The 16410-nt window shown below is 39.8% G+C and overlaps 1 protein-coding gene across 1 annotated transcript in view; it reads right to left on the bottom strand.

Moving 5' to 3' along the window:
• Nucleotides 1–15723, bottom strand: part of LOC115915356 (tetraspanin-3-like) — a 79622-nt gene extending 63899 nt beyond the window's left edge. Inside the window, exon 1 of the mRNA XM_030968716.1 lies at nt 15582–15723. Within this exon, the coding sequence (XP_030824576.1) occupies nt 15582–15723 (142 nt within the window). The remainder of the gene's footprint in view (nt 1–15581) is intronic.
• Nucleotides 15724–16410: the final 687 nt, after the last annotated feature.

Below are 16410 nucleotides of genomic sequence, written 5' to 3'. Positions count from 1 at the left end.
ACCACTTCAAGTCCATTAGGGCCATTAGGGCTCCCCTGGGAACAGGATGGGCTGAGCCCATAGGACACATGGTTTGGCAGGTTTGGAGGAACACGTGGAAGACCTTCTGCACTTCTTCTTGGAGGTGTGAAGAGAGTGACCCTGAGTGAGACACCTTGACATCCTCATGCTACATGTACACCTCCAGGCATGGGAATGAACTTGTGAATGGATGCTATAATGGATGATATAAGATGAAAGGAATGTGGTAAGGCAATTCAGCATTTCTCTTAGTGCTGTCTAGGATTGTTTGACTGCAGCAGGGTCACCAGCCTTAACTTGCCCTGGAGATGAAAAGGGATTGTTTTGCTAAGAAGCCTGGGGTCAGAAAGGACCTCTGGATTTGCTGTTGACAAAGAGCATTCCTATCTGAAGAACAGATGAAAAAACTTCTGACAAGACTGACAATTTATTTAAAAACAAAAAGAAAAGGGTAAAGAAATAAGGAGAAAAAAAAAAAAAACACCACCTACAGAGCATCCATTATGGATACAGCTGAATAACAGAAGCATCACAACTAAACTCTAAATCTGACATTAATGTTCAAGACAGCACCCATTACTGAAAATATATTTGTTGCTCTGCTAAACTGGGACACTGCATCTTTGAAAGGAAATCTCTCTCTGTTGGAATTTCTGCATTCTGCAAGAAATCTTTCTAGAATCTAGTTCATTCCAACATCCTTTGGTAAAAGATGAAGGGATCAGAGAGCAAAACCATCGCAACCTCTGTAATGTTAGAAGTAAATCCCTTTACCCTAAATAACAAGCTTTCTTCACTAAGCCTGGCTATTTTGACTTCTGCTTCTGCAAGCTAGAATCTTGAGCTATTTTAAATCTTGTAAGCAGAAGAAAGCATATTATTCTTACACTTCCTCTCTATTTAATGCCTCCAGACAATGTCTGGGATAGCACTTTTCCTGGTTTCAGAAACACTGGTTCCAGGCAGTTTAACCAGGCAATTCCTGCAGCTCCCTGGATGAGAAGCACTCATTGCAGGCAGAAAACAAACTGGGATGAGCAGAGGGGTAGAAGAAGAAAGAAAGAAAGAAGGAAAGTTGATAATTTTTCTAGGTGTGCTTAATTGTTCCAGCTGCTTCTCTGAGTCTGCTCCTCTGCCACTTCGTTCCCTGTGCCATTAATGTCTGTGGCAAGCCAGAGATAGGATGATACAACTATACACTGGATATAGTTTTCACAGTTCTCACAGAGAAAAATTTTGGGCCCAAATCTGAATGAATGGATCTGCTTCATCCCTTATAGTAGATAACAGGGTTGAAACCTCCTGCAGGCACAGCTATAACAAATACCAGTCCTGACCGGGAATAGCAGTATTGTAGAAGTATTGTATATAGCTGCAACTACACCTCTCTTACATCTGTGTCTGCACCCAGTAAAGTTATTTGTTTATGAATCATGAAAAATATTGGTCCTTGCCTTTATCAAAATGAGCACCCTGAGCTGACCCAGGTAGCAGTGTCATAGCAAGCTGAGCTCAGTTATTTGCCTACACAAAAGTTACCAGCCCAACACATCCATTTTACATCCAATGAGATTTGATTGGCTGCGACAGAGTTAACCCTGATGTACAGGGGTGCACATGGTAATGATGCCCCGTTTCCATTCACACTACTGATTTGAATTCTGGCTTTTGTGGTACATACCTGGGACTGCATTATATAACAATAGCTTTTTATTCTACTTAAGTTACCTCTGACAACTTAAAACTGCTCTAAATTGCCCAGACATGCATTTGTTTACTAGCAACAGAATTTCCATCCACTTAAATACCCAAAACATAGACATAAAAAATATTCTCATATGAAATATTTATGTAAGACTTTACAAAAATATTTAAAATTAAATTAAAATACTGATAAAATAGTCTAATAACTGAGTAAGCATAATTTGTTAAAGCTAGAAAATTGCTAAATAAAGTTCAGCAGCTTAATTTTAGCTTTGTTCTGGCCTTGTATGTGTAATCTGCCTATCCCTGTATGGTGTCTTGTGAGAAGACAAAACACATAATACAAGCCACGTTGTACCAGGCTTGACCTTCATATCCCAGGCTGAGTTGTCAAAGCTGTCAGGAAGTATACATAAGATCATGATTTTATTTTTATATTGGGGATGGAGGGGGGGAAGGGGCAGGGAGGTAAATAAATAACACAAAAGGAAAGAACAGCTTGGCTTTCACACAACAGGCAATGACACCCTTGAAAATGAAATTATTTGCTTCAGTAGTTTAATGACTGGATGTCTTTACCTTCCTGTGATGCTTGCCCCCACAAGAAGTGAGAATGGCTGTCTAATCCTTTCACACAAAAAAATTCACAGGCTTAATTAACACTAGAAAGCTTGTTAAGCTAAAGGACTAAATATAAATTTAGCACAAGTCACTCACACCTACGCCCTCTCAGTGTCTTTCCCACCTGCTGAATAGTCCCTTTCAGCAGAAGCTGCTTTTGAAGCTGACGCAAATCTGATAGTCAGCAAAACACAATAGTGAAGCTGCTTCTGTAGTGTCTTCGCTACAGAAAGAACTTCAATCTTCTCTACCCACCTCCCTCTAAGGATTTCTCAATCTCTGAAGAGAAGAAAGAGGTTCCTGACCCTGCCAAATCAATGTGATGCGTGGAAGGCTGCCCCCACTCGTACCCACTGAGTACAGAAATTATGCCAAATCAGCATCCACACTGCTCTACACAGAGTAACATATAGGAAGGGAAAGGCTGAGGTTAGTTAAGCTCCAAGCTCCCCATTCCTGCTGCTTACAGTTAGTGCCGCAAATTTTCTTCAGTTTTTCTTTACCCTTTTGAAAATAAGTCTTTCTAATTCCACAGGATCTCAGATTCTTCCATGATCAAAATATTTTTGAATTTAGAAAGTGTTAATTCATATTTTTTTTTAATTAACTCTCTTTCTCTAATTATGAGCACTGGGAAGGTATCTGCTGGCATCAACAAACTGATGTCCTGATGCCTTAGCAGAATTTAGGCACAGCAGGAACCCCCAAACACCAAGGGAGCAAAGCCCATAAACAGTTGTACAGCATGGAAAACCCTTACTAAAAAAATAAAGAGAAGAGCTGTGAACATCTGGCATCACAGGCAGTTCTCTGAATACTCTGCATTTATAATGTATGTATGCACAGTGGTGATTGCTTAACATCCTCCACTGCTTCCTGCCAAGTAAACACCCAAGAGCACTAGAGGGCTTTTGTTGGATCTTTCCATGCTGGAGCACTGGTTTAGGCAGCTTTTCATCCAGTAGCCCCACTGGTGGGGTCATTTTACTCTTCTTGTAAAAAGTACCTCTGGAGCCCACTTTGGGAATGGAGAGGAGCTGTTGAGAGGATGCAAAAAAACATTCCCATTTCAAGACTCTTATCCTGCTGCTAGAACAGGAGAGAGGGGTGTTGACAGATGTCTCAGTTCCCTTCCCCATCTCTGGCTCCCTGGTGTGTTGTTGGATGCTCTCAGCTCATACCCAACAACATCACAGGGCAGGACACTTCACCATCCTCAGCTAGACCAAACAAGCGTGTGTTCAGGCTGGACATTAAACCCAGCTGCCTTTCAGCTGCCTCCTGTGACTGCCACACTTTTTGCCTGCAGACAAAATTATGCAAACAAGCCTGAGAGACACCACAGCAATGATTTCTATATACGTGTTTTATTATAGATACAGATATAGATGATATAGATAGATATAGATATAGATATAGATATAGATATAGATATAGATATAGATATAGATATAGATATATGAAACTATGAAATACTAATATTCATTTAATTGTAACAAGCACTGTGTTATATAGCCTGGATCCAAAAGTAGAGAGCGAGAGAGAGGAAGGAATCCACAAACATTGTTGAATTTTTATTTATTTATTTATTTGAAGTTGCAACTGTCACTGAAATGTCTCATGCACTTTGCCTTCAGCTGAACCTGTTTGGTATTTTTTGTATTTTATATATATTTTTGTATATTATGTATATTTTTGTATTTTATATATATTTTATATATATTTTTGCCATTTTTTCAATTCTTGACTTCAGAGCCTTGTAAATAGATCTTCAATAATAAATATTTCTTTCATTGTTGTTCATGAAAATTAGTACACCACCAGTCTGTTTCTCTGATGTTCCACACCTGTATAAACACCTCTAGACACTGCAAGGCAAAATCTAACACCCAGAATCTTAGTGGTATGTTGGTTCTTTGCTGCCACTGATTTCTTTGAAAACAGTTCATTAATACTTAGGGAGATTGGCTCGTACTGTACTGCTTTCACTCCAGACTAATTTTCAAGTGATTAGTGTCATTCCTTTTTTTTAACTTTTTGATTTGTTTTTTGGTTTTTTTTAACTATAACATACAGCTGAGGTAGAGTTTAAATGAATGCAAGAGAATTACAAACCTTGTTCAAATTTCTCAAATGTGCCAAAGTGAACTTAAAAATTTAATTTGTGCAGGATCTCCTGTCAGTTTTCTACACAGGCCTAAATTAACATAGGAACTGCTATATTCATCTGACAGTGCTTCTGTGTTGCTACCATACTTTTTGCTGGACCTATTACAACTGAGTAATCCTAAAAAGCAGGTCAGAAGGGAGTCTATTTGAAAATAAATAGTATGGAAGTTATAAATAAGATTTGTCGGTGCTTATGAAGAAGGGTCAGATGCCCAAATACAAAAATGTTATGTCAATTTAAATGAAAACCATAATTCATATGCAAGAAAACACAGCTGAGGTGATGTTAGAAATTCTATCTTAATATCAGTCTAGAAATTTTGTCAAATCCTTTGTCACAGTGCGATCCTTTCTCTTTCTAGTAAGGATCAAGGTTCCAATTTCACTGGACTTCATATAATCAGAAACACATCTAAAGAATTTGCAGTATGAAAAAAAGAAAAAAGAAAACCAACAGAATTTTCTTTGCTTCCTTGGAACAGCTCTTTGACGTGAAACTGTATTTTGTAGTGCACTGCTGACCGCCAAATTCACCTGTAGACCTCCTTTGGGAATTGAATGAACTCTGGATCTGTCACCCTGCAGCACTGCCTCATTCTGCCACCTTCAGACAGACATTTACACCGAGACACCTGCTCAGTGAAGGCTGTTAGATACTAACTGGCTCATAGTAATCTACAGTCATTCAGGCTCTGCCAGACGGCAGCATCAAAGCCATAGTGACAATAAACCTTTTAAGCTGAAAAGTTGCTTCCCCTACAGAGCTAGTGATTATTTTTGGGAAACCTTGAGGCATGTGTCTTAATTTAAAGACGTGCAGTGCCCAGGGATTTCGTAGTGAAAGATATCAATCGTAAATCACAAGTCCAAACCCTTTCACAGGGCTACTGCTAGACTTGCATCGTGATCCAGTGAGTGTTTCACAAGCAGGCAGATGCACACTGATGCTCCCAATGCACAGGCCAATGCTCAAAATGAAGGAGAGAAGTGACAATGTTTAGTTTTCTTGCTGTGCAGGAGGCTGCATCAGAGCAGGCAGTTGTTGCCTAAAATCTACACAGCAGTGCCCCACATCTAAAAAGAACAAAAACAAAGTGATCCAGCTTTTTTTCCTGTTGGTTAAAAGGGTCTGTGTGATTCAGGGTAAGAATGACACTGTCTCTGTGCCAAGCTATCTTCTTTGTTATGGGAGGCATGAAGATGCAGCTTCTCTGCAGGGAGAGGTACTGATGGCAATGTATTATTGAAGAAAAACATAGTGCTTTGGCTCCAATTTTGATTCCCATTATAAGGTAATGCTGTGGCAATGTTCTGTTAATGCAATGCATTTTGGCAGTGTTTTGCTTCAGTGCCCTTTCTAATAAAATAGAGGGTAAAATAGTAGTGGTAGATCTGCTTAGTGAGTTAACTCAGGTGGCAGTCTTGTTTCTCATATCCAGACCACAGAAGAGCCCTCTTGACTGGACCTTGCACCTGCTTGTACTTTGTGACTTCTTCTGCTCCCTGAAAGACAATCTGATCTGCATTGCAGATGACTCTTTAATCCTCAGGTCCTACTGGAGCATAACATTGCAAACAGCTGGCTTGAGAGCTACAGGCCATTCAGCATGATTCGAGGCTGTGAATACACACCATCTCCTGGCTGCAAGTGTGTCTACAGGTTGCTGTCCCTCTGCCACCCCTTCTCTGTGTCACTGTCTTCCTGCTCAAATGAAATTCTTAAAGAGGAAAGAGACAGGTCAAAGCCACTCCGAAGAAAAATACTAGATTGTATAATAGCAGTTGATTTCCTTACCCACTTATTCTGCCTGAAACCAATTCTTAAAGTCATTTGCTGAACCTAATTAGCAAATGACTGTGCAGCTATCCCTAGAGCAAGACTTTATTTAAAAATCAGACACACATGGGCAAAATCAGCAGCCATTTATCAATCAGCTACCCCTCCAGAAAGAGAATGTAGGGCTTTGACTGTCCTCCAAGTTTTATTATCTTGTCTCTCCTCTGAAATTGAGTTAGACCACTGAAGGTGAGGACTGCTTATCTTTGTCACATATCAGCCCTATTTTGCAGCCAGGCTGCTACTCTGCCTCACAGCCCTGAAAGGAGTATAGCAAAAGATTCTCATGTTTTTTGAGGAATCTTAAATATTAATGAAATCCATCTTTTGACTACCTAGTTCTCTCATTCATGGTCAAAACACAGGAGAAGGAAAATCAACTCAGAGATTTTGCATGGGTCACTTAGCAACCAAGTAGTGAGCACAGAATCAGTTCCCATCTGGGGCCAAGCACCAGGTGTCAAAGAACGAACATAGAGAGAAATATCCTTTCAAATTTGTGGTAGTTTTGGTTAAAAAATGTTGCAGTGTTTTCCTGAGATGAACGACGGAAGCTTCCTCTTTACTTTAAACTTGAGTTAGATACTGAAATGAGTCCCAGCAGAAAGAACAAAATGCTATCAGATAAAGAGGTTTCTATACCAACAGGAAATTTCTGCTGGTTGCAATAGCTGGGGAGTTTGGATTAAGGTCTTTTTTTCTGAGAGTCACAGTATTTGTTCTTTATCTTGTCATTTTGGGCCCAGAAGTGCAGCCTCTGATTGGAGGGAAAAAAGGGAAAAAAACGGACAAAACAAATATGGTTAGCAAGATGGATAGTAGAGAATAAGTGAGAAATATTGTGCAAGAAAGACGCCACTCAAAGGAGCTCTTGTGAGCTCCAAGAGATACAGGTCTTCTTTACCCATGCCTGCCTCACTGCACTCCTGGTTTTGTAGTTAATTAACATCTCTGCCCACTGAAATTTCAGCATTAGCAATTCACTTAATATCAAGTGAAGTGTGTGAGCGGCACTGCTGAGAGGGATGCTATACCAGAGGTTACTCAATCACACTGAAAGGTTATTTTAATATGCTGCTTATTTACACTTCCTTAATGGCCTAAAACGGTTACAGCAAGTGGACTCTAGCACTAGCTTTTTGTGACACCCTGGATGAATCAAACATCCATCAGTTCTGCAAAAAAATGAGATGCTATTTGCTGCACAGTGACCCTTTTAGTTCAGTAGATCCTTGAAGAAAGTTGATGCATGGGTTCTGATTCAAATGCATGCCACCATTTTTGAAAATCCACATATTTCTTACTCTGTCGAGAAACAAGAAAATAGGCACTAAAAGAAAAGATACATTTAATTCCATTTTACTAATATATCATCATTTTTTAAGCAGGTCTCTGAGTAGTTTCTTCCCTTTCATAATCTAAAAAGCCTATTTTAATGCATGGATCCTTTGACATTATTTCCCTTTAGAGAAAAACCTTTCTTTTTCTAAAAAATAAAGGAAAACTGTTCTCTTTTTTTTAATTTCTTTTTTTTTTCTTTGTGGTACTATGTTCAGCTACACTCTTAATACTCACTCTTCAGATACATCCTTAATACCCTTAATGAAACACTTATTTCTGAATTTATTAATATATTTCATTTGATAATTCCTAAAAAAGAGAAGAAAAATGGAGACAAAAATGTATGCAGAGAAATTAATGTTAGGAACAGGCATTTAATTAGTATTTTTCAACTTTAATGATACAGAGTCAGTTGAAATTCAGGTAGCAACAGAGAATTATATCTGACTCATATTATTATCTCCAAGCATAACTTTTATAATTGTGATGGCTGGGAATGTAATTATTAAATCCAGAGATCTCATCACCATATCTGAATGAAGGTATTAGGCTGCCAACTTAAAATATTTTTAGTTATACAATATCCTGCAAACAAATTCATTTTCTGTAAATATGGTCAAAAACCTCACAGACTACTATGAGTTATAAAACCTGAAAAGACTTATAGGATTACTTGTAGTTTAAATCTAGATTTTCCTAATTCTGACATCAAAGGCTTTCACGGATTATAGAGAACTGTTTTTAATCAAACCGCCAAATCTCACTTATTGAGAGATTTCTCCACCATTATCAGACCATTCATGATTTACCCCAATAATTTTAAAATATAAGTGTTTCCTTAAAGTTAGTTTTAAGTAATTCTGTAGTGCCATAATTAGCACGGATCTTCAAAACACAGATTATATACTCAATGTAGTATGCTGGCTGCAAAAGATCACTCATCATCACCTAATGCAAACTACTCATCTGAACCTTGAAAAGGAAACTCAGAGGAAAGATTTGCACTAGCTTTCTCTGGACATTAGCTTAGGTGAAAGGTGAAATTATAAACATTTGTAGGGTGCATCGGTGTAAGAAATATCACTTTTAAACACCACGTACACCAGAACTGCCATTCTTTGGAGCTGGATTGGTAACTTTTGTTATTTGTCAAGCAAGCTAAGTTTGTTACCAGCTAAAAGTTCTTCTTGGAAAATACATGTTGGCATCTTCAAGTTATTCATTCCATAACATCAAAGCTTCCAAAGTGAGATGTCCTCATGTCTTCCCCACAACAGAAAGACTAACACACAGGTAGCAGAATTCTCCAGGAAACAATAAAAAAGCCACAGATGAGTCATTTTGACAGGGTTTTCCTCTTTTAAGTAAAATCTAGCTATGTTTTGAAACCAGCAACTCTTCCAAAATGTCAATTACAAACACTGACTTTTCTGCTCCTTTTCCTAGTTTTTTTACTTCCCCATATCTTCATCCCATAAAAGATTTTGAATCAGTTGAGGTCGCTGCAAAACTGCTTCTCAGCAAAAGACAGCTGCCTGCAAATTTTTTGTGGTCCTTTACCAAACCACACATCAGCTTCATAGTGTTTCTCATTATCCATCCCAACACACTGCTTGCACTGTTCAGTGCAGTACAATATTCTGTGTATAATTCACAACTTTGTACAGAGAATTTTATTTTATATCCAGTAAAGAAAGTGCTGGCAGATGAATTTGAATGTCCAAATAAACCCCATCAGTTTTTGTTTGGTTGTGCATGTGCACTCCCACACCTCCTTGCAAATAGAGAAGGAACAATGCAATCTGGTTCAGGCAACTTTAGCCAGTCACTCTGAGCTAACTCCAGATGGTAATTCTTCTACTAAAAATAGATTGATATTGGATTCAGTGCCTCACGGGATCAACAATTAATCCAAAAGAAATACTTGCTAGGGGAGGAAAGAGTAGAATACTTATTTGACAGAGGTATGATAAAGAGGTCTGAGGCCAGGGTGGATAGCCAAGATCTCACAGTGGCCAATTCAGCTTCTTGTGCACTTTAAACTCCTTTGTTTCAGTTTTGCAGCCTCTGCAGCAGACGTGATAGTTACTCACTGCAACTATTTTACAGGTCCACTCTGAGATTAATCAATAACTGTAAAGTCCTTTGAAGACCAAAATAGCCATGAGAAAACTAGGGGCCAGGACAACAAACAGACCTTTTCAAATACAGTGTTGTAGTTGAACGTATACCTGATGAATCTGGTGGCTCTTTTTTTTCTGCCCCAAATCCATTTCAAGGAGCCCAAGCAATTATTATCATGTAACAGTGGCACTGAGATCAATGGCATGACAAAGCTGAATTTGGCCCAGTGTGTAAAATCCTGGAGAAGTCCTTTAAAACTATGCACAAATCCTATTCTATCAATGTTATCTTGCCCTTACAGGCACAACCTGAGCTTTTCTGAGCTTGTGTTTTATGATCTCTCCCTGCCTGGACTCAAAGCAGTAATTTATTTAAGCAGCCTTCTTCATCTGGGGCTTGCCAGGATGGCTCATTGTATGTAGCCTCATCATCTAACACAAGCCCACATGTGAGAATGTTACACAACACTACACAAGAGGTGGCAAGCTGACTAACAGGTCATCACCCAAAATGTATGGAGTGTTATGCCATCAAACAGACGCTGAGGAGTTCAGCCTGCCTATTCTGCATTGTGAATGCACAGGTCTGCAATTTTCAATGCCAGTAAAGACACAGCACCAGGTGAGAACTGTTTGCTGCTTGGACTGAGTCACAGCTGCAGCACTTGACACCACATTTGAAAGCCAAATGAGGAAGGCCTGACCTGAAGATAGTACCCAAAAAGCATTTCTGGATGGATCCTTGAAGCAAGGCAGAACCCTCTCTTCACTCCTTGCTCCTGTGACTCAGTGCTGCTGAGCATCCTTCCAGGAGTATTCCTCACTGCTCCCTCGGCCCCAGTCCCGTTCATTAACAGACGAAGACTCGTGGTCCAAGTAACAAACTTCCTCTTTTCCACAGCAATGCCTTTCAAACTTAATAGTTCAACACACATAATACATGCAGCTATGCCTCCCATCCATGTTTCCCTTTCTCTCCCTTTTGATTCAATGAGGCTGAGCCCAGCGCCTTTTGTCTTATGGGATACGATCCCTGCGGATTGAAGGTCTCAGACAAAAGAGAAAGAAAGGGATATTTTTAACTTTAGTCTTCTGGCATCACACTTATAACTGTAATGAAATTTTTGGCTGTTAGAATAACAGGGCAGTGTTTTAATTTAGAGCATTAGTCACACAGTTTAGGTGACAAAACAGTGAGCAAATTATATTTTGCAGAAGAAATGAAGGGATTAGACAACTGCTTCCAATAAAATAAATTCTAGCTATTATGTCCAGATATCAGATTTAACACAGGTAAGGGGGTCCTTGATCAAACATAGATAAACTATTTTATCACTGTATCCCTGTAAAATGAAAAAGATTTCTTGCTGCAATAAAGTTTCCCATCTCAAAGCCTAACCAAACTGTGCCTTACATTGGCAATGTAAGGAAACTGATCTCTGATTATCCATGACAATATTTGGCTAATGGTAGCACTTTTAGAAGCCCTCCTGCAAACAGTTTGCCAGCTGCTGACATGCCATATGCACTGAGAAAATTAGCCTAATTGCTTTGTCTGCAGCTGACATAATTCCCAGATAGTATATATGGGTTTGTGGAATGCATGTTTAATTTAGACTATGAGGATAGCTGTGAGCACAAGATATCTATTTGGGCAGGCTAGCACCTGAGGCTCTTGCTCCTTCTCCAAACCAAGTCCGTTAACCTTGAGCCTGCTATAGTGCCCCAGCAAGACCCAGCCTACCTGTGATCTAAAGAGCCTGAGCCTTTGTCACACTATGACCCATTTGGCAAAAGATCACACCACCTCAGCAAAGGCCCTAAAACACAAATTCTTCACAGTGTTCACTCCAAATACAGTAGCAAGCCAGAAGGTGACCTTGCTTCGTTTTTCATCTACTCACTATGAATTTATTATACAAGGTATTTGTATGCAGGAGACTGTTCCTATGCACTGAGGAACACAAGAGCTTTATTAACATTTTTCAAGTAAAAATCTGTGTTGTAACACAGGACTTAGCAAAGAAATATACAGAACAACATATACAATGTCCAATATGTATTTACTTGGTGAACAAATAAGCAATTACTGAATACTTTGAAAGCATTACAAATGCTACAAGTGACCCTACAGGACCAATGAATTTTCTTTCAAGGGATGCAGACAACTAATTGTGAATGGTCTCAATCTCCCTTCAGACAGAGGATGTCTATAAGAAGAGGTTCTGTCTTTTGACATTGCACAAACCCTCTCCTTCTTCTGACCTCTTCATTCAGCCAGTGACTCAGCCTGATATCAGAGGGCAAACACTTACCTGACAAGACTGAAAGCTGAGGTCCAGACCTGCTGTGATAATTAAAGATCATCAAGTGCTTTTTCTAAGTGGAGGTTTGTTTCCTGGCTAAATTGCGCTTCAGGTAATGGCGCTCTTAAATCACCTTAAATCACCTCCCTGGCTCAAACAGAAGAGTTTCATCCCAGGCAGAGTTTCGACTGGAGACAGACACCTTCACTTTCTCTTCTGCTGGGAACATCAGCATATTCAGCCTTACACTATGCAGAATTTCCCCTCAAAGGCTGCAGAATTTCAAGCCACTTGGCTCCAATCCCATTTCACAGCTTGTGTATTAATTAATGAGACACTGTTACTCAGGCCAGACACTGAAGGGTTGGGGCTGGCACTGTGGTGATCCAAAGCTGCATGGTCTGCAGGAAAGTTGAATCAGGCTCTGAATTTCAGGCAGCCAGGGAGATAATTTTTTTTCTTCTTAAACTGACAGGAAATGGTGCTGTAATGACTACTTTAAACTAACTTAGAAGACTTCAGAGACAAAGTATATGCCAGAATAAGGTTAGACTATTAGCCCTAACTTCCTGCCACTAGCTGCGAAGTATTCTGGTAAGAAGGAAGGGTATGATTTAATCTCACAGTCATTCACTATGTTGCTACAGAGGCCCCCAGTAGCAGTGTTTCAGGCAGTGTGAATGTCTGGAGAGTTATTGCCCAAACTCACTTTGATAAAACACAAGATGGTGCCTGTAGCAGGCTCTGCCATCAACATCAGCTGGCTGCTGTAAGACACCAGGGTGTTTAACTCCCTGTTGCTTGACACAACAGGGATGCTGGGACTCTGAGGTTTTTTATGGTCTCTAGCAAAAAGTACATTGCAATTGCTCAAAGCCATCCCTACTCCTGTGCCAGCAGACTGTTCATCTTAATTTCTGTTCTTTCTTTGTCTGGTATCTTTGTCTGTCTTCCTTGCCAATCTTCTGCTATGACATACTTTTTCTTCAACAGCCCTGGGATTTTGTGCTTCTGATCCTCCTCTGCTATGTCCCACATCTACTTCATTTTGTCTGTCAACATTAAGATTTCCATTAACCACACTAAAATTCTCCTGGATGTTAACATAGGAAGCACTCCAAAACACGAGGCAATGCATCCACTTCTACAAAGACAGGTCCAGAGAATGCTCACAGCAATAAGTGTGGTGTCCCAGTACGAACAGCAGAGAACAATTTCACTGACATCCATAGAGACAATGGATCCTAGTCCTCCTCTTGTGCCAGAAAGCAAGCTGACCTACTCCTGGAGTTGGTGTCCAGGATCCCTCCAGGCAAACCTTACAATAGCTTGTATTTTGTGCCAGATGAAACAAATCTAAGCAACTTGTCTTTTCAATATCGCCTTCTTTCTTTGTTGTTGACTACTCCTACTATCCTGCCTCATGAAGCCCAGACAAAAAGGATTACAGAATCACAGAATACACTGAGTTGAAAGGGACCCACAAGGATCATCAAGTCCAAGTTCTGACCCTCAGCAGGATCATCCTCAAGAGTCATACCAGGTACCAAAGTTATTTTCCAAGAAAATGCAGAATTACTCCATTTGATCCTGCTCTCCCCATGTCACACAATTACTTCATTTGCCAGTAGTCTGGAGTGCTTTGGGCCCAAAATCTCTGAAGGGAAGTCTGAGCAGTCTGCCATGGAAAACACACAGGTCATATATCAAAATATCATGGGGGAATGTGAGGCTTCAGCAGGAGGGAGCAGTGCTGCTCATTTTATAAAAGCCACATCAGATCACCTCATGTAAACACAGCCAGCAAATGTTTTCAGAAGGCAAACATACCTGTATTCACTTCATGTGAGATGCAGATGTTTTCCACCAAAGCTATACCGCCAGGATCTTCTCTTATTTGGTGGAAGGGAACTAAACCCAAATGGTGTTCTAACTTTGAGATGCAGAACTTCTTTCATCTTGTCCCAAGTAACATTGCTTTCTGATTTATGTCCCATATATTAAATAATTTACAACCAAGGGACCTGCTGGGCAGGCTGACACTCATCTTTTTGCCAGGCTCATAGCACAAAATATTTGGTTTTCTTTTTTTCTTTGTATTAGTCTGAAGAGAAAAGGATTTGATCCAGTTAAAGTAGTGGTGTGGTTTCCTGCTTGAGCTTTCATTTGTTTGGGTATTTTTTGTTGGTTTTTTTTCTTGTAATTAGGGATACACAGTTTATATTGCCTTTAATCACAGCATATGCACTCTGTAATTACTCTGTAAATACATGCATATGAATTGTTTATATGTGTGGAGGTGGGAGAGCAAGAAAGTAGAGGTAATTTTGTGTATAGGGAAATGTAATGATTAATTATCTGGAGTACATAATCTTACCAAGAGGCTTGATAAAGTGCAAGCGTAACTGTCTCTCCTGTGTGTTAATTACTTACAGAGAGTTTGATCCAGCTGTTTCTACTCATGGAAATTCCCATTCCAGTCTATCTGAAGGGAAGTCCATAGGCTGAAACCTGTGAGTGCTTTCCCTGAGCAAACAAATCACATCCATATGCATTCACCCTAAAATGCAAGAAGCTGCCATTAGGTCATGGGGCTGGTTATGCATTTAACCCAGTTTAACCTTTCAGCCTGGCACCAGCAGGGAAGAAATGAGATGTGTTATCACTGCAGTTCATCAGATTCAGGGGAGACAGAAGAGAGCTGTGCACAGTTGCAAAGATCTAACCCAGGATGTCTGAGTAAGCACAACATTTGTCATTGGTCTCTGTAAAAACCAGGTACATGAAAGAAATTTGCTTTTTGCATCAATGACAGAGGGGACTGAGCCAGATTTTCACACCCTTCATCAAGGCAGTTTTCCAAAGGAGCTCCACAGACAGTGAATTGCTTATAGGAAATGCCTGCTTTTTTCTTCCAGAGTTCAATGCATTAGCAAATAGCACTTTGCCAAAAAATTGCAACATGACTTAAGTTCGGATATTTTCAAGGAAAATGGCCCTAAGCTGATGAACCAGGCACCACTTCCCTCAGGACCTGGTGGCCAGTCAGGCAGTATGACTTATCATGGTGTGGAGGTGCTGCTTTGCACCAGGGAGCAGAGAAGAAGCAGACAAAGAACCCCTAGTCCCTGACTCTAATAAGTTTGTGCCAGCCAGGCATGGTACAGTGATACCAAACTGACATCTATGATTTTTTACTACACATACAAACTACATGGATCTTTCATTTTTGCTTAGCTAATTTTAGCACAAGTTTTTCTTTTCTAGTGTTGTGAAAAGTATATTTCATGAGTCCCCAAATTAGGCTCTCAAGCAGCAGTACCTTTCTCTTTCTCATCCTTGCTGTCTCCAGAGGCCTCACTTTGCCACTAGTTGTGATGACAAGCAGAGTTGATACAAGAATGCTCTGTGGTGAGCAGGGAAAGTCCCAGCTTAGGTCATCACCTTCATAACTCCTACTTCTGACTTTGGGGTCAATAAATGTCCATTCATGATGGCTTCTTTCTCCTTTCACTACGGGCCTCCTCTCCAGGTCTCCTCTCCAGAGGTACTGGTCCCAGTACACCTGCCACACATCATAGTAAACCTGACATGCCTGCATGCGCGTTTCCTCACAATTCTCAGATGACCAAGCTCATCTGTAATTTCTTGCGTGAACTGGCTACATGAGAAAGCATGTTTTAAAAGTTTACTTTGGTTATTGCAAACCTAGATCTGTGGACATGCAAGTATGAACAGCACATCTTTTCCTAATGCTCTGTTCGTAGATATTCATCCAACATTCCAAGGAAAAGAAATGGCCTAGCAGGAAAAAAATTGTAATGGGGCTCATCTTGTTCGAGGACAGATGTAAGAACTTGTATGCTGTACCAAGGGCATGCTTCTGCATTGCTGCTTCACTGCAACAGTCTGGTTCAGGAAATGGGATATAGATACTCAGCTTTGTAACATCAGTTTGAATATGAGTGTTTTTTATGGAGGTGTCATTGCTTACTTTGCCTGACTGAATGCAGTTCTGATTTTACAGTGAACTTCTTCCCTGGATTGCAATTATCCCATTTTTTTGAGTATACCACTCCATTTCTTTCTTAGAACATTCTAACTGTGCTCTTACCGCTCATGTACCAAGACACAGTGTAATCTTTGTCTGGTTAAAATTATCTTGACATAAAACTGAGATAATTTTTTTTGTTTTTATTACAAGCCCAAATATTAGTTAATTCCAGTCCAGAGATTAATGGAGTTAATGTTTATGAAACAGCATCAGGTTAATTACATCTGCAGCTAC

This window comes from Camarhynchus parvulus, chromosome Z (assembly GCF_901933205.1).
Source record: "Camarhynchus parvulus chromosome Z, STF_HiC, whole genome shotgun sequence".
NCBI classification, from domain to species: Eukaryota; Metazoa; Chordata; class Aves; order Passeriformes; family Thraupidae; genus Camarhynchus; species Camarhynchus parvulus.
The sequence above is the reverse complement of the archived record's forward strand: the minus strand, read 5'-3'. Positions and strand labels throughout refer to the sequence as shown.